The sequence below is a fragment of the Pygocentrus nattereri genome, chromosome 9 (assembly GCF_015220715.1).
Source record: "Pygocentrus nattereri isolate fPygNat1 chromosome 9, fPygNat1.pri, whole genome shotgun sequence".
Taxonomy (NCBI): domain Eukaryota; kingdom Metazoa; phylum Chordata; class Actinopteri; order Characiformes; family Serrasalmidae; genus Pygocentrus; species Pygocentrus nattereri.
In genome coordinates, this window is record NC_051219.1 from 3,610,549 (window position 1) to 3,629,712 (window position 19,164).

General features: G+C 39.3%; 1 protein-coding gene across 1 annotated transcript in view; it reads right to left on the reverse strand.

Moving 5' to 3' along the window:
* LOC119263979 (Down syndrome cell adhesion molecule homolog) overlaps positions 1 to 19,164 on the reverse strand; it is a 33,803-nt gene that overhangs the window by 11,069 nt on the left and 3,570 nt on the right. Inside the window, exons 3-8 of the mRNA XM_037540900.1 lie at positions 17,024 to 17,326; positions 15,466 to 15,759; positions 4,699 to 5,004; positions 3,133 to 3,438; positions 1,744 to 2,049; positions 397 to 702 (exon numbers count right to left, since the gene is read on the reverse strand). Coding sequence (XP_037396797.1) covers positions 397 to 702; positions 1,744 to 2,049; positions 3,133 to 3,438; positions 4,699 to 5,004; positions 15,466 to 15,759; positions 17,024 to 17,326 — 1,821 coding nt within the window. The remainder of the gene's footprint in view (positions 1 to 396; positions 703 to 1,743; positions 2,050 to 3,132; positions 3,439 to 4,698; positions 5,005 to 15,465; positions 15,760 to 17,023; positions 17,327 to 19,164) is intronic.

A 19,164-nucleotide genomic window follows, 5' to 3' on the forward strand; every position in this document is an offset into this window, starting at 1 on the left:
AACCCATCCGTGAAGTGAAACACCACATACAAAACTAGTGAACACACACACACACTAGGGGGCTTGCCCGGAGTGGTGGGCAGCCCTGACCACGGCGCCCGGGGAGCAGTTGGGGGTTAGGTGTCTTGCTCAAGGACACCTCAGTCATGGAATGTCGGCCCTGGGGATCGAACCGGCAACCTTCTGGTCACAGGGCCAGATCCCTAACCTCCAGCCCACAACTGCCCCCGACATAGAAATTCACATAGAAATAAATGTACAAATACATCACATTCAGTGTGTAAAGCCTTTGCAACAGCTAGAGTACTTATGATAGTTTCAAGAACGTTTCAGTCATATAACAGTATAATCTGGTAAGGATGAATACACAAGTACTTTGAAGATTTCATTGTTTACCTTTAATGTTGAGAGTGATGTTGATGGACTGTTTGTTGTGGATTGAACATCTGTATGTTCCTTGGTCTTCTTCAGTCAGGTGGGAGATCAGTAGAGAGAGATTTGCTGGAACGTTCTTATTAAACATCTGGACTCTGCCTGTGTAGTTTCCCGTCTTATTGGACACCTCAGTCCCTCCTGAGTCCACATGCTCCCATTTCACACTTACAGGTGTGGTGCGTTGGTCAGAGCAGGAGCAGGACAGGAGAACAGACTGTCCTGGATATTTGTGAATGACTTTCTCTTGAGTCTCTGACAGTTTGCAGTCTGCAGGAACATAAATCAGCACAGTGTTTCTGTTCTGTTCATTACTATTACATCATCTGTTTAATGGGGATTGGCTAATGTCAGCTCTCTAATGAGAATTTTGGAGTATAAACTGAGAAACTTTTTGTTACAGTTGGAAAATTGTATCTTGATACTGTAGCTTAGCTTGATCTGCTGTTGTAGATGTTGTTGTAGACAACCCATGAAGCAGAGGACAGACTTATCCATTTACCATTTTAAAGTACCGGTTGCTGGACATGAATGATCAATCAGCTTGATGATGAGGCTGCTGACAGACGGGAGATACATGATCTTTCTGTTGGGTGTAGCAACAAAAATCTAGCTCTGAATGTCACCAAGACCAAGAAGTTGTTGTGGAAAAATAGAAACGATCCATCACTATGAATTGGCTTGAATGTGGAATTTGTCTGCAGTCTCAGATTGCTGGATGTGCCACTGTCAGACTCCCTTTGTTGGTCCCTGAAAATGAGCACCATCCTCAAAAAGAACAGTCGCTTCGATGGGATGAATCCTGACGTCCATGCATTTTGCATGAATTCTTTGTCCTATTTCTGCATATTCCTGCCTTCTATCTTCTGGTTTACTTGTCTTCTGTGTGCAATAACTTTCTTGTACCTCCCTCTCCTATTGCCCCATGTAATTCTTCTTTGATCTTTTTGTGTGTAGGAGCGTGGTGCTGTAGTACAAAAATTATATGGATATATATTGGATTTTATATATAATATATATTGGATTTTTGGATGGCTTGTATTCTGAATACATGTCAATAAACCATTGATCTTGAGTTTGATTGTTGCCATGCCAATACCTGAGACAACAGTGTCGAGTGAGTGTATGTTGCTTTAGAATGTTTGCAAAAATTGGTTGAATAAAAAAATGCTTACATTCAGTGAATAAAGACACTGAATTCACTGAATTACAGCTTCAGTTACAGTAGAGTCACTGGAGAGCTGATGATAGTTTACCACAGTATGATCAGGTAAAGATACACAATTATTTTACAGGTCTAGGTCAGTTTACCTCTAATGTTGAGTGTGATGTTGATGGACTGTTTGTTGTTGATTAAACATCTGTATGTTCCCTGGTCTTGTTCAGTCAGGTTGGAGATCAGTAGAGAGAGATTTGCTGGAAGGTTCTTATTAAACATCTGGACTCTGCCTGTGTAGTTTCCCGTCTTATTGGATACCTCAGTCCCTCCTGAGTCTACATGCTCCCATTTCACACTTACAGGTATGGTGCGTTGGTCAGAGCAGGTGCAGGGCAGGAGAACAGACTCTCCAGGATATTTGTGAATGTCTTTCTCCTGAGTCTCTGACAGTTTGCAGTCTGCAGGAACATAAAGCAGCAGTGTTTCTGTTGTTTATTATGATTGCATTATCTGTTTAACGGTGATTGACTAATGCCACTTCTCTCATGTGAAGTCTGGAGTCTAAACTGTAGTGGCATTTGTTGTTGTGGTTGGAAAATTATATATTGATGCTGCAGAATACTTTACATACACATATCTGTAATATGGTTACAAATCTGGCCAGTTAGATTTCATTTTATGATCTTATTTTCCAGTTTATGCTGCCTTAAGATCATTACACACTGAAAGTGAACAAAAAAACCTAAATATCTTCAAGGGACAAAGATCTTCTTGAATCTTCTCAACAAACGGCAAGCAAAGGCATAAGACAGGCTACATTTCAGTTCCGTGTCTTAGTTTGAGCTGCTGTTGTAGATGTTAGCCCCACAACCCATGAAGCAGACGACAAACTAATCCCTTTTACCAGTTAAAATATTGGTTTCTGGGACACAACTGATCCATCAGCTTAATGATGAGTTTGTCTACAAGATGGAGATACACAATCTTTCTGTTTGGTGCCACAACAGCAATCTAGCACTGAATGCCACCAAGACCTTAAGTGAACTTATTGTGAACTTCAGGAGAAAACAGAAGTGATCATATTATCAGTATCAGTGACTTGCCAGTGGAAATTGTTAGCTGTTTCAGCTGCCAGACTCTCTTGGTCTCTGAACACCAGCACCATCCTCAAAAAGAACAGCCGCTTCAGTGGGAAGTATCCGGACATCTATACACCTAGCATTTTGCACTATTCCTTTCCACTATTTCTGTTTATTCCTACCATCTGTCTGACTTCATACTGCCAATCACCAGTACTACAACTACAACTCACTATGGATGTGCACAGGTACTAAACTATTCTCTTAACCATTCAAGTTGGCAGGATCTGGATACTGAAATAACTCTTCATTATGTTTCAGCACAAGACGATAATATACAGGCTAACAATTCAGTTCAATTTGAATTTGAACAACAATTCAATTTGATGTTTTTGCTTCTATTAATGAGTAAGAATTTTTCCACAAAACACAAGAGTACCTTGAAGGTCTATGTCAATTTACCTTTAATGTTGAGTCTGATGTTGATGGACTGTTTGTTGTTGATTGAACATCTGTATGTTCCCTGGTCTTGTTCAGTCAGGTTGGAGATCAGTAGAGAGAGATTTGCTGGAACGTTCTTATTAAACATCTGGACTCTCCCTGTGTAGTTTGCCGTGTTATTGGATACCTCTGTCCCTCCTGAGTCCACATGCTCCCATTTCACACTTACAGGTGTGGTGCGTTGGTCAGAGCAGGTGCAGGGCAGGAGAACAGACTCTCCTGGATATTTGTGAATGACTTTCTCTTGAGTCTCTGACAGTGTGCAGTCTGCCGGAACATAAAGCAGCACAGTGTTTCTGTTCTGTTCATTACTATTACATTATCTGTTTAATGGGGATTGGCTAATGTCAGCTCTCTAATGAGAATTTTGGAGTATAAACTGAGAAACCTTTTGTTACAGTTGAAAATTGTATCTTGATACTGTAGAATTCTTTATAATACAAATCTGTTATTTGGTCATTACAAAGCTGGCCAGTTATGTTTTATTTTATTATCTAATTCGCTAGCTCATGCCGCGTTAAGGTCATCATTGCAGTGATGGGGAAAAACACTCAAAATATCTTCAAGGAACAAAGATATCCTTGAATCTTCTCAACAAAAGGCAAGCAAAGGCATTAGGCAGGCTACGTTCCAGTTCCATGTCTTAGCTTGAGCTGCTGTTGTAGATGTTAGCCCCACAACCCTTGAAGTAGAGGGCAGACTTATCTACCTTATTTAACATTTTAAAGTACCGGTTGCTGGACATGAATGATCCATCAGCTTGATGATGAAGCTGCTGACAGATGGGAGATACATGATCTTTCTGTTGGGTGTAGCAACAAAAATCTAGCTCTGAATGTCACCAAGACCAAGAAGCTGTTGTGGAAAAATAGAAACGATCCATCACTACGAATTGGCTTGACTGTGGAATTTGTCTGCAGTCTCAGATTGCTGGATGTGCCACTGTCAGACTCCCTTTGTTGGTCCCTGAACATTAGCAACATCCTCAAAAAGAACAGTCGCTTCGATGGGATGAATCCTGACGTCCATGCATTTTGCATGAAATCTTTGTCCTTTTTCTGCATATTCCTGCCTTCTATCTTCTGGTTTACTTGTCTTCTGTGTGCAATAACTTTCTTGTACCTCCCTGTCCTATTGCCCCATGTAATTCTTCTTTGATCTTTTTGTCTGTAGGAGCGTGGTGCTGTAGTACAAGAATTATATGGATAAATATTGGATTTTATATATAATATATATTGGATTTTTGGATTGCTTGTGTTCTGAATACATGTCAATAAATCATTGATCTTGAGTTTGATTGTTGCCATGCCAATACCTGAGACAACAGTGTCGAGTGAGTGCATGTTGCTTGAGAATGTTTGCAAAAATTGGTTGAATAAAAAAATGCTCACACTCAGTGAGTAAAGACACTGAATTCACTGAATTACAGCTTCAGTTACTGTAGAATCACTGGAGAGCTGATGATAGTTTACCACAGTGTGATCAGGTAAAGATACACAATTATTTTACAGGTCTAGGTCAGTTTACCTCTAATGTTGAGAGTGATGTTGATGGAGTGTTTGTTGTTGATTGAACATCTGAATGTTCCCTGGTCTTGTTCAGTCAGGTTGGAGATCAGTAGAGAGAGATTTGCTGGAAGGTTCTTATTAAACATCTGGACTCTGCCTTTGTAGGGCTCCATCTCATTGGATACCTCAGTTCGTCCTGAGTCCACACGCTCCCATTTCACACTTACAGGTGTGGTGCGTTGGTCAGAGCAGGCGCAGGGCAGGAGAACAGACTCTCCTGGATATTTGTGAATGACTTTCTCCTGAGTCTCTGACAGTTTGCAGTCTGCAGGAACATAAAGCAGCACAGTGTTTCTGTTCTGTTTATTACTGTTGTAGTATGTGTTTATGTTTTTGTGTGTTTAATAGCGATTGAGAAGTTTTGAACCGAAGTATCAGTTTTTATTATATCTGAAAAATGATACCATCCCGATTCCAAAAAAGTTGGAACACTGTGTAAAATGTAAATAAAAACAGAATGCAATGATTTGCAAATCTTATAGCACCATATTTTGTTCGCAATAGAACATACAGCACATAACAAATGTTGAAAATGAGACCATTCCATGAACAACCTTAACTCATTTAGAACTTGATGGCAGCAACGCTTAAAAACTTTGTAGCATCCCCCTCTTCTTTTAACAATTTAAACACATATCAGATGTTGAAAGTGAGAGATTTTACCGTTTTCTGAAAAATATTAACTCATTTAGAGCTTGATGGATCTCAGAAAAGTTGGCACAGTCTACCATTGTGTAGCATCCCCTCTTCTTTTTCTTGTGAAGTGAGGAGACCAATTGCTGTAGTTCTAGGAGAGGAATGTTGTCCCATTCTTGTCTGATGTAGGATTCTAGCTGCTCAGTTCCGGGTCTTTTTTACTGGATTTTTCGCACATGTTGCATTGATAGAATCTTTCCAGATGTGTAAGATGCCCACACCATAGCCACTAATGGAAGCCCAGACCATCAGAGATGCAGGTTTTTGAACTGTGGGCTGATAACAAGCTGGATGGTTCCTCTCCTCTTGAGTCTGAAGGACACGACATCCATCAGAATTTTAAATTTTGATTCATCTGACCACAGAACAGTTTTCCATTTTGTCTCAGTACATTTTACATGACCTTCACCCCAGAGAAGACGGCAGCGTTTCTAGATCATGTTAACATTTGGCTTCTTCTTTGCATGATACAGCTTTAACTTGCGTTTGTGGATTAAATGGTGAACTGTGTTTACATTGATTTCTGGAAGTGTTTTTGAGCCCATGCAGTGACTTCCAGTACAGAATCATGCCCGTTTTCAGTGCAGTGCTGCCTGAGGGCCCAAAGATCACGGGCATCCAATATTGACCACCACCTTGTTCCTTTAATACAGGGCTTTCTCCAGATTCTTAGAAGCAATTCTTCACAGGTTGGCGTGCCTCTTCCCATCTTAGCCTAAGAGAGACTCTGCCTCTCTAAAATGCTATTTTATACCCAGCCATGTGAGTTAGTGGCAAACTGCTCCTCCAGCTGTTTTTTTGCCAGTACCACTTACTTTTCCAGTCTTTTGTTGCCACTGTCCCAACTTTTTAAAGATGTGTTGCTGCCATCAAGTTCTAAATGAGTTAATGTTTTTCATGAAATGGTAAAATGTCTCACTTTCAACATCTATGTTGCAGATATGTGTTCTATGTTCTATTGTGAATAAAATATGGGTCTATGAGATTTGCAAATAATTGCATTCTGTTTTTATTTACACTTATTGACATTTTACAATGCATCTTAACTTTTATGGAATTGGGGATGTATTTTGACTATTTTGACAAATCTGCATTTTGGTGATTACAAAGCTGGCCAGTATAGCTTCATTTTTTATTTAATTGGTCAGTGCATGCTGCTTTAAGGTCTGTACACACTGAAAACGTCAAACATTTAGTCAAAACATTTAGTAAGATTTTTGCTACTAGAAAAGAAGAGTGACTGAATTTGAGTGCATTGCCAAGGACGTGCTTTTAAGGACGTGACTCAGAGGGCAAGGATAGCCTGGCTGTATTACTAACTAGGCTACTGTAACTAATGTTAACTAAAACAATGAAAACATATTTATCTGACAAATATCTTGTTGGCACATCGTCCACTGAGAAGAAAATATCTTGTGACATAATGTCCTCTTCAGCATCCAACATGATGCCTGTTAGCTCTGTTGGCTTATTAGCTCATCTGAAGAGGCAGCAACGGTTGCTTATCCAACATGAAAACCCACCTCACTTCCCTCTGCTGTTTTTGAACAGTAAAATATCTTCCTCTCTGTGCTGCTGTATTTTTGTGCATCATCAGTGCTCCCACCTAAAAAGATGAGTCTACATCCTTACACTAGTTACAGCTAGCCATTGTTTTCCCATGTGATTAACTGGATATCCATTCATGAGCTCATACACACGATACTTGAATATCAAAATGAATCAGAATGCACATCATTACTGCTCACAAACCCAAACCAAGCTTCAAGGTTTTTTGCCATATGCAAACACCACTGTCACACATTGAATTCATACTTGAAGCACTTCCCCAATTAAGAGTCAGCATAGACCACCAACAGACACCGAGTCCGAGGCAGCACTGCGTCCAGACTACACACAATATTACAGAGAGAAACTGTAGTGTTACCAAAAGGGAAACACATATATGTACACAAATATCCATCTACATACACCTCACCTTACATCTCCTTTTTGGAGCTCTTCTCTGGATCCTAAACTTCTTGGCATGTGGTGAATTTGGTTGCACTTCAAGAGTTGCGTAATTAATACTACATAGCTTAATTATATCACACACTTAGTGGTCAACCGAAAACACAACAGTGTCCCTGGACAAAACGAAGTCGCATTCATCATTTCTAATACTCAGTTAAGCGTTTAATTGCCTTAATGGCAGCGCCAGTCCTGTCAGGTAAGTATTGCACCAGTCTCCTGTTGAGTCCTGTTTATTGCATATTCCACTCTTTTAGCGCCCACTCCTCAACAAACTTTGTCTTCAATGGCAGAAAAGAGCACAGCACTGTCATTCTCACAATCCAGGATGACAGCTGTAGGGTAGAGCAGGGTATTTATGACATGGCAATAGTTTCAGATGCGAGCAGATCACAGTTTAATCTCCAAAAGTAAAAGGGGCAAGACAAAATCGTAAACGTGAAATGGGCCAAAAGTCAAAACACAGACCCAAAAAGACAGGCAAAGGTACAAAAAAGGGATAAAACACAAAGTCGTAATCAGGTAAACAAAGCAGGGGACAAAAACACGAAACAATGGCAGTCAGAATGAAACGTTCAGTAGTTCTCAAGAAAACAATATATATACTATATATACTAAATCTGTGAGTCACATGACAGTCTACACAGGTGAACCCGGTTAGAATTCCGGGAATTGGGAGCGCTGATAGGAGCGCAGACATGAGTCAGAAGACACGTGAGTTCCCATAGAATCCTGGGCAATGGAGTTTGTGTCAGAGTCCAACTCCGATTGTGACTGAACAGTCAAATGATCTCACGTTGAGCTCTGGGAAAAGGAGTCTGCTCAGGAGTTTGCTGGAGGCATGACAGTATCGAGACCCAGTACTAAATAGGTACCAGTTCCTGATTGGTCTGTACCGAAGTGTGGACTGGACAAATGGTGCTGTTATCAATATTTATGTAACGTTAGTTCAACCATAGCATCCATACGATTCTGATTGGCTAACCCTAACGTTAACCATATCGAAAGCTGAGCATTACTCTGTGCCGTCCTGTCATAAAGGATAAAGTTTCAAAAGTGTGGGCTCACATTACTGAATTCAATAAACCTGCAGCTAAATGCAATATATGTAAAAAGGCTGTTGGGTGTAGAGGGGGTAACATCGGTAACCTCATGAAACACAAACATAATAATCTATAAATCTGAAGCAGGGCAGAGTGTTTGACTGCTTTAGCAAAGCAGCTGCTTGTCCTGCATCCTCAGTGCAGCCTCTCGGCTCCGATGCTGATGGGATCTTGTCAAGTCGAGGTAACACTCGCTATCATCATAATAAAGGTCTGGAGTCATTAACTCAGGACACAGTCAGCGTCTGTTTTAAGTACTTCTAATTTATGTTCCTACATAATAAAGAGTCAAGCAGCAGCCACAGCTTCATCAGTGGATAGCAGTAGTCAGTAGTCAGACATGCTTGCATGGCTTCATGATGCTGTCAGTCTGTACTGCTATAAAGATGTTTACTGTTCTGATGCAAACAGTGCAGCATAAGTTTGAACTGAGTGTGAGTGGTCCTGACAAGCAGGGGTAATTAATTTTGTAGTTACCACCCCCTCCCAGAGGCACATTATCAAACATCATCATACTTGCTTGGTATAAAGTTGAGAATAAAAACATCACTGCTGACACTCGTGTGTAAGAGCCTGAACCACTGAGGGATGGATGAGTTCACACAGAATCCCTAAATTACAGGCACACTCCACTGTGTAAATGTAGACCAACTAAGAATTGTTATTTTTGCAATAAAATGTAATAATAAAGTAACTTCTCAATCATTTCACATATTTTCATGTGATATTTTTATTTTTTGCAAAATATATATATGGACAGCAGTATCAATAGGAGTATTGATAAGTATTGGTATGATTAAGCAGTAGTAATATCAGTATCGGTACCTGCTGTAGGGTGTCTATGCGACTGGATCAGCGGACATAATGGACCACTGGGACAGTTTGAGTGACCATCAAAATCAACATGGACCAGCAGGTTAAGCATGTAAATAAACTCATACAATCTCTGAAATGTGCACCCAGGCCACGGTAGAGTGGACTAGGATGGACAGGAACTCTCGAAACTGGTGTAATCTTTACCTGAAGGTCTCAACAGTGTCTTTGATAAAAATGTCCAAGTTATTTTTAAGTATATTAGTAGGGAACTTACTAAATATACTAAAGGAATACTAAAGATACATTTTTATTAATGTAATTTATGGAAATGCAACTAAAATGCAGTTTCCTGTACATTTCAAATGTAATATATTTTAAATTGTATTTAATATTTTAGTATGCTGTAAGGAATTACACTTTGATAAAGCAGGAATGAATGTAATTATTTCATAACGTACCAAAGCACACTTTAACAAAAGCATATTTAAATATCCTCAACATTTTAGCTGCAATGTAACTCTAACTAGTATTAGAAGAGAATTTGTAGTACAGTTATATCTTGCTTAGGTTGCTGAAGTTAACTCCACTTCAACAGACGTTGTTCCAGTTTAGAACAGAAAAGTTCTTCCAGGCTCAGACGACTTATTTCAACATTACTTAGATATAATTCGCTCATCACTGATTCATGACAACAGCAACAGTAAAAGCACCAACCAGGGCTCAGGTTTTGTTTACAACTTGTATCATCACTATGACAACTGAAGGTGTGTGGAGGCCTCCGTCTGTCCAAGCTTTTAAAAAACTACATCCAATTTGTCAATTCTGATCCAGTCGATACACAACAGGTGAGCAAATCACACAGTATAAACTCAAAAAATCTAAATAAAAAAAAAAAGTGGCAGGAGGTGAGATCACGTGACCGATTTCCCGGGAAAGCAGCACGCAGCTAGAGCTCTCGCATCTTTCCCCGTTTTCTGTTCTTTTTTGACGTTTTAATATTTCTACTTGAATTCTTTTGCTGGTGACAGGATGGCTGAGATGTCTACCGCAAAATCAAGACCAATTCCCTCTCCAGTTGTCTCCCCAATCAAGAAAAAACAAAGGCAAAGTGACTCACCCGAATTCGCTAAAATGGCGGACCTGCTAGCCTAGTCGTTGGAAAAACAGGCCTATAATCTCCAGACGCAGATTGAGGTACTAGCGGAAAACTTTAAGGCTCAGCTCTCCATGATTCGGGATGAATTTTCAGCTCAGATGAAACCAGTGTTGGCACTTATATCGAGGGTGGACTCTGTGTTAGGCGAACAGCGCGAGCAGAAAAGTTTGCTGAATGAGCATACTTCACGTCTCGAGGCCATGGAGAAGAAGCTGGCTGACCTAGAGGACCGCTCCCGCCGCAACAACGTTCACCTGGGGGGTCTCCCCGAGGGAACCGAAGGTAGCGACCCCACTGGCTTTATTCAAAAGGCTATCAAAGAGTGGTTTCCAGCACTGGACACCGCCGAGATGGAAGTGGAAAGAGCTCACCGCGTCTACAGAAGTCAGAATGACTCACGCAACTCCCCGCGTGTCTTCATCTTCAAACTCCTGCGGTACCAGGACAGGCAGCGTCTCCTGAAGGCAAGCAGGGCCAGCGGTCCCATCTCCCATTCAGGTGCTAATCTTCGTTTCTTCGTTGATTATAGCTCCTTCACTTCTAAGAGAAGAATGGCTTTTCTTCCACTTCAGAAGTCTCTCCGAGCAGAGGGTATTGAAAGCTTTTTGCTTTATCCAGCTCAGCTGAAAGTCACCATCTCAGGTACTGTGCACATTTTTTCTTCGCCCCAAGAAGCAGAGGAGCGGCTGCAGCTTCTGTCTAGGAACACCGTCAGCCCTATGTAATTCCTAAGTTTTCCGACATCGTGTGTTCGCCTCCTCTGTTATATCTACCTTCTTTGGTTTTAAAATTTTATAAGTTTGATTCTTGGGGAGAGACCCTGTTTTTATTTATTTTATTATTCCCCATTGTACGTTTTGATATTCAATATAAGGTTGATTTATCTGTAATGTCAGGGGTGCGGTGCGATTTCTCGCTGCCGGGCTTAAGCCGGCTAACGTGTCACTGCTCATCTATATGTTGGGTCTGGAGCCGGGGAGAAAAAAGTTCTCCCTTGGGTTCTCCCCGTTCCAGAGGGGTTTGTTAAAAACTGTTCTAATATGGGATTTATGGTTTTATGGCACCCAGGGTTGTTTGTTCTCCGGCCAGTTCCTTTTGATGTTTAAGACAGTATCTCATTTATTTAATAGTAATCTCCCAAACATTACAGTTATATTTTCTATTTTTCCTAGTTTATTTCGTCTTGTTCATCCTAGTTTTTATAATCACTTATATCTGTAGTAACAGTATTGTCCCGGAATGTACGGGGCCTGAATTCGCCTTCAAAGAGAGTCTCCTGCCTAGAGATTTTGCGGAGGAAAAGAATAGATATCGCTCTACTACAAGAATCCCATCTTTTACACACCAATGTGGCTAGAATGTCAAATAAATATTTTAAGGTAGCAGCACAATCCTCTGCTAAGAAAAAACATAACGGCACATTAATTATCTTACGTAGGAAATTGAATATATCAATCCTTCACACAGGTGCTGACGTATCTGGTCGAATTTCTCACATTACGGTGATTATTGGTGGTAAAAAACTCACTTTTGTTTCAGTTTATGCCCCAGCTGTGTTTGACTCTGAGTTTTTTGTAGCTCTATCTAAATATCTCTCTAAATTCGATTCTCCGTTACTTATTGGTGCAGATATGAATGCTGTTCCTAATAACTCGTTAGATCGCTCAAATGCAAATCACTCTGATATACAAATCAAATCCACCCTTGCTCTGAACGAACTTATCTCCGATTTCACTTTGATCGATGTATGGCGTACCCTAAATCCATCCTCCAGAGAATATACTTATTTCTCTGCCAGACATAAATCATTCTCCAGAATTGATGTTCTTTTGACATCTTCCTCTCTGCTACAAATGACACATTCAGCTGATATTTGTCCACTCTCACTGTCAGATCACCATCCTAACATTGCAAAGATAACATTTTTCAAATTATCACAGCGCGCAACCAAATGGCGTTTTAACACTACATTATTGCAAAACACTAAATTTATATCTGATTTTTGTGCCTCGTTCAAGGAATTTACAGATTTAAACTATGGTTCTGTTCAAAATGATCAATTTCTATGGGGAGCGATCAAGGGCTTTATTAGGGGCTATTCTACTTCTTTTGCCTCTCACCTAAATAAAACAAAATTGTCTAAAATGAATCACCTTGAATATAAAATATCTACCCTATCTCACTCTTTACAACATAATTTTGATAAATCAGTTGCAACTGAATTAGAACTGGCTAAAAAAGAGCTTAATTCAATTCTTAAACAACACTCTGAATTTTTAATTCATAGAACAAGACAGTATTATTATTTTCACAGTAGCCGACCAAGCCATTTACTTGCTCTTAAACTACGTAGTAATGAAAGTTTTTCGGACATCCATACTTTACAATCTCCACAGGGTGACTTAATCACAGATTCTTCCAAAATTAATCTTATCTTCCAACAGTTTTATAAAGAACTATACCATTCCCAACCTGGCCCATATCATGATGATCACACATTATTTCTTAGGGATTTAAATTTGCCCTCTTTATCCACAGAAGAAGCGGAAACCCTAGGCAACCACTTACATTGGAGGAAATAAAAACTACATTACAAGCCATGAAAAAATCAAAAGCGCCTGGACTTGACGGGATCCCCCCAGAATTTTATCTAACCTTTTTCCCACAAATTGGTCCATTTCTATTAGACATGTTTAATAAGTCAATTGAATTGGGTTCTTTTCATAGGGATGCAAATATAGCTGTGATTTCTCTTCTCTTTTTGTTTGCCCTCTCCCTTGAACCACTTGCACAGGCAGTTCGCCTCTCCAGCACCTACTCTCCTGTTGGAATCCTTAATACCCAGCATTACATCTCTCTGTATGCAGATGATATTTTGCTTTTTGTTAACAATGTCCCTCAAACTCTCCCTCATTTATTAACTATCTTGGATATATTTGGCAGTCATTCTGGCTACAAAGTAAATAAGACCAAGTCTGCTTTGCTCCCTCTGAATGAACCCATGAGGAAGCTTAATATTCAGTCACCAATCCCTGTGGTGGAACATTTCAAATACCTTGGTATAGAAATTTACCCATCTCTCAATAAGACCGTACAATTCAATTACAATCATATATTGGAACAGGTTAGTAATGATCTAAAAAAATGGAATAAGATGACGGACACATTTCAAACACGTATTTCTGTAATTAAAATGAATATTCTTCCCAGACTTAATTTCATTGCCTCTATGATTCCTTTAACCCCCCCAACTAATTTCTGGAAGAAACTTAATTCTACTGTTTCGTTTTATTTGTGGAGAGGTAAAAGACCTAGATACAAATATCTCAATCTACAACGTTGTAAAACTGATGGTGGCCTCTCAATTCCGAATTTTAAGTTATACTACTATTCCTTTGTCCTCAGAGCTTTAACGGTGTGGCTTAACCCTGACGTAAAGACTTCTAGGCGCCCTGTAGAAGAATGTATAGTCGCTCCCCATAGACTACAAGATTTCATTTACTGAAATATGGACCAGTCATTAGCAACTTACTTTCTGTGTGGAGAGATGTAGAAAAAATAACAAATGTCACCTCCATGTGGCACAAAGACTCCCCGATTTTTCATAATTATAAACTCCTTACCGCCAATAAACCTTTTTCTTTCCCTGCATGGCAACAAAATGGAATTAACACTCTGGGCGATGTCATTGGTGAGGCTGGTCTCCGGACATTCCAGGACTTACAATCTTTTTACAGTTTACCTGGTTTCTCTTTCTTTCTTTATTTACGCCTGCACGCCGCCATGAAAACATATGGGGTCCCTTGGAATTCTCCTTTGTCTCCTCACCCTTTACAGCATTTTTTCTATGGCAATATGGAAACACGAGGCTTGGTCTCAGCCATCTACATTACACTACTCCAAACCACATACAAACCATTAGGAATTCAGACAATCTGGGAAAAAGAACTCAAACTTGCTGATGATCAAATTGATTGGCAAACAGTCTGGAACAATATTATCTCTTCCTCAAAAAATCCAAATCATCAGTTAATCCATTATCATTTTGTGTTTAAATACTATTTGACACCTTGTAAGCGTTATTTCATGCACCTTATCCCTTCTCCTTTGTGTACATTTTGTTCTTATGGTGCATATGGTACCTTTCTGCACATGTTCTGGGAATGCCCCAAGGTGTACAAATTTTGGACTAAAGTCTCTTCTACATTGTCAGAAATTTTGGGGACCACAATCCCAATGTCACCTCAACTTTTTCTTCTGAATGATGACTCCTGTTGTAATTTGAACAGCACAGAAAAGAAAGTCTGGATGGCTGGCACAACTGCAGCCAAAAAATTACTGGCTTTGCATTGGCAACCCCCACATTCCCTGAACCGGAGAAAATGGATTCTTTCCAGTATTGACGTTGTCAACCTGGAACTTTCAACTGCCCGCATTCATGGCGCTAAGGAAAAGACACTAATGGCTTGGGAGAACGCTGCTGACATGTTTACAACACTGCTTTGAATTTTTCTAATCATATCTCTGATTACTGTTTTTAATGTAACATTGTTTTTGATTTAACTGGCTACTGGAGAAGGGTGCCTTGGGGAGGGGGGGTGGGAGTTCGTGGGAGGTGTACACAATCACCCCCATTCTTGATTTTATACTGTAATGTATGTTATTGCTTATAGGTGGAAAATAATGAAAATAAATAAATAATTGATCAAAAAAAAAAAAGTGGCAGTATTACTACAGAACTACTATAGGGCTAATAAAGGACTAATGCAGGACTAATACAGGACTACTACCACAAAGAACAAATCCTTTTTCCCAAATGTTTTAGCCGTTCTTCATACCTTGATTACTTCTGCTAATAATATTATTGATTCTAGCTTTGTTTTTAGTCTCATTCAGCAGATGTATGAATGTATGAATGTGAGAGAGACAGAATTCAGCAGTTTACCTTTAACAGTGAGGCTGAAGTTCCTGTACTGATTCTGGTTTATCCAGCATGAATATGTTCCTCCGTCCTCTTCAGTCAGGTCTGAGATCAGTACAGAGAAATTTCCTCTAGAGCTCTGGTTAAATGTCTGAACTCGGCCGCTGTAGCGCTGAAGGAGATCTTCCTGGTTTGGTGTTCTCCACTGAACTCCCACAGGTCTGTCCTGCTGGTCAGTGCAGGTGCAGGACAGAAGAACAGACTCTCCTGAGGATCTACTGACTGGAACAGTCTGTTTATTCTCTGACAGAGTGCAGCCTGAAACAACAACAGCCTTTGACTGACCAGAAAATACATCATATATTATAGACATTACACATGTTTACATAAAATTAATCATAAATTAAATGCATTTGAAGAGTTTCATTCCAATAATTTTGAATATAGTGAGATTTTTATTGGGATAATAGCTGTTGTTGAAAAACTCACAACGATGATATTAATAATAATACATCACTGTTATATTTATTTATTTATGAAGCTCACAACAACTTATGTCATGAAAAAAGGCAATTCTTGAAAATAAAATATTGTAAAATTAGTCAAAAAACCTATTAGAATTAGGAGATAAAGTAAATTTTTTGACCATCAATTTCATAGACTTTAACATACACCTCACGTCTAGAACAGCAACTGTTGAACATTTTCATTTTTTGTGTTCTATAGAAAATTATTTTGAATTTTTTTTATATTCTGTAAGAATAAGAAAAAGTGCTAACATGTTTATCTTTTTAAGAATATTTAGTTACAGAATGTGTTTATTTCTTAATATAACAACAAAAAACAACAACAAAAAAATCTTTTCATATCAAGTGTCATTAAAGCACTAAAGCGGGGATCTGGCGCCCCTGATCAGGTGGCTGGCTCTGTGTGAACAGTGAGCGCTGCAGGAGAGGAAACAGCGTCTTTTCCTCCATCTGATTAAAATGATATCACTTCACACCAGAACACTCGCTAAACTCAGCCCCGCCCGCTTTACCAGCCGCTGTAGTCTGAGTAATTCTCCTGTAGCTCACAGCCAGCGGGCAGCCGCTCTCATTTACTCTCAGTAACACATGTGAACTGCAGCTGGAGTTCAGATCCACACTGTGGCCTCAAACACACAGTTAGGAATAGAGTCTCACAAGCTGAGCCACATCACACTCTTCACTGAGGCTACTGTGCAGAACGGCTACTGGGCACTAATGCTGACCAGCTGAGCGTTGAACTCCACCAACAAACATCTGTCTCTCCACAGAAGAGCACGGCTTCATAAAAGTAGTAAATGTGTCCGATTTTAAACGACTTTTTCTGTTTTCAGAGATTTTATTATCTACATTGTGTTCAGTGATGAAAACACTTTCCAGCTGTTTAATCACAGCAGTCACATCTGCACCAGCATCACATTCCACAGCTCCAGCTACTGTTACTGTTCTCTTCAGTCTTACAGAGAGAAGCTTCTGGAAACAGATTGGGTGCTGAGTCAGTTACGCTGGTGCAGTGCGGTCAGTACTGAAACTGTATGATGATTTGACCGACTGACCTGTGACATCCAGCTGGACATATGGCATGTCCTTCTCATCAGCTCTGCAGGTGTAGAGTCCAGAGTCCTCTTTAGTCAGATCTGAGATGAGGAGAGAGAAATTTCTGGAATGGTTCTGGTTGAACATCCAGACTCTGCCTCTGTAGGATTCTGTATCATTAGACACTGCAGTCTGATCTTTAGTCCATGTGACTCTGTCAGGGTTGATCCTGTGTTGGTCTGGGGGACAGGGACAGGGCAGCAGAACAGACTCTCCTGAAGATCTGGAGAACGTTCTCTCACTGTCACTCAGCACAGCACAGCCTGCAGACCCACAAATACAGACACACACATCACCACCATCTCAACACCAACAGCACAGTAACCAGTTCTCTCAGTGGTCTTTACCACTGTTACCCCCTCTGTTCACATCAGCTGGATGTGATTCTGTCACACCGTCTCTCGTTTAGTGTTATTTAATTGGCTGGTTTGATGAAGTTTATCAGTCAGGGTTCTGCTTCGTTCCTGTCATTATAATTCAGCCTCAAAGCTTTTATTGATCTAACATCACAGTAATGATGGAAGCTTGGCTACATTAAAAAACATATTTTTGTAATATTTCTGTATCAGACAGACGGGTAACGCTTTACATTAAGGGTTAATTATTAACTGTTATTACTCATTATTAAAATATCAGTGCTTAGTTTATTTCATTTCATCACAATTTTCTTGAACTCTCTACATAACACTGACATAACCATGCCTTAAACATGTCATGTTGCTGGTAATTACCCTCACAGATGCTATAATCATATTATATTATATCATATTATATCATGTTTATGTCACGTGATAATTTCTGATGTCAGATCATAAAAGATTATGTCATGTGTCATAATGACATTATTAACAGTGATGGTAACATGACACTGTTATTAGGGATGCACTGATATGGGAATTGTGGGCCGATGCCGATATTAAATATCATTCATATTCATCTCTGCTGATGATGATTCATAAACATTTAGAGTCTGAAGGACATTTTCAGTGAACGCTGTGGAGTTTACATTACAGAGAAATCTAATATTCAGTTCTGTAGAGTTTGTAACGCAGTTTGTTCCCAGTTATTGAGTAAATAAGCTGGAACTAACGACTGAACGCCGATCAGTAAAGCTTTACAGGAACTGCATGTATATGAAGTGTTCATGGCTCATTCATAAACAGTACAGTAAGGATTCATTACAGTTACGTCCTTTAGAAACATTCATTAATGAGTGATGAACATTTCATGTTATGAACTGGAAACACAGTCAGTGATGCTCAGTGTGACCTTCATGATAATCTATTGAGAACATGAACAGTTTACTGAGCTCACTGTGAGAGAAATCCAGACTACATTCATTATTAATCAGTGTTTATTGACTTTAATGACTAAAATGAAATCCAAACAAACTTCAACATCTACTCTTACATTAAATTCTCCTGTAGCATCTTTTATTAAGTGTGCAGTAATATTACACATCCAGGCTCATCACCTTATGAAATATTAGTGAATATCATCATTGAATTATGTATATAAATGTGAAATGTCATTCATTTGTGTGTCATGTTTTTAAAGAAATATCATTAATAGATCAGTAATAAATGCAACATGGATCTCTTGAATATCATGTGCTTCACATCATTTGTTACCTGAGAATAAGTGATGTGTATTTTAATGGAGTTCATGCTCCACATCACTGAGTGCGTATTCGATTCATCACATTATGGATTCATTATTCATTAATTCATCAATTTAATGTGGGTTTCAAAATGCTGATGTCATTGTAATGGACTGTTAATGTACTGGTTATGAACATATCATGAATGTGTTGTGTACATGTAGTTACTGTACAGCATTACTCAAATATCAGTTAACAGACTCAATTACTTTAACCTCTTAATGAGGCGCTATGTATTAACATATAGATATAAAAATAATGATATATAAATAATGTTTAAGGAACACTTAACTAATGCACCAATTCTTTTCACCATAATTAATCATTTGTGACCCAACTTCAGCAGCTCTACTGATCTACAGGACATTCATCTACTGTCAAACATCCACATAAACTGCAGGAACATGTTTACTTTATAAATAAAAGGTTACAAATACATGA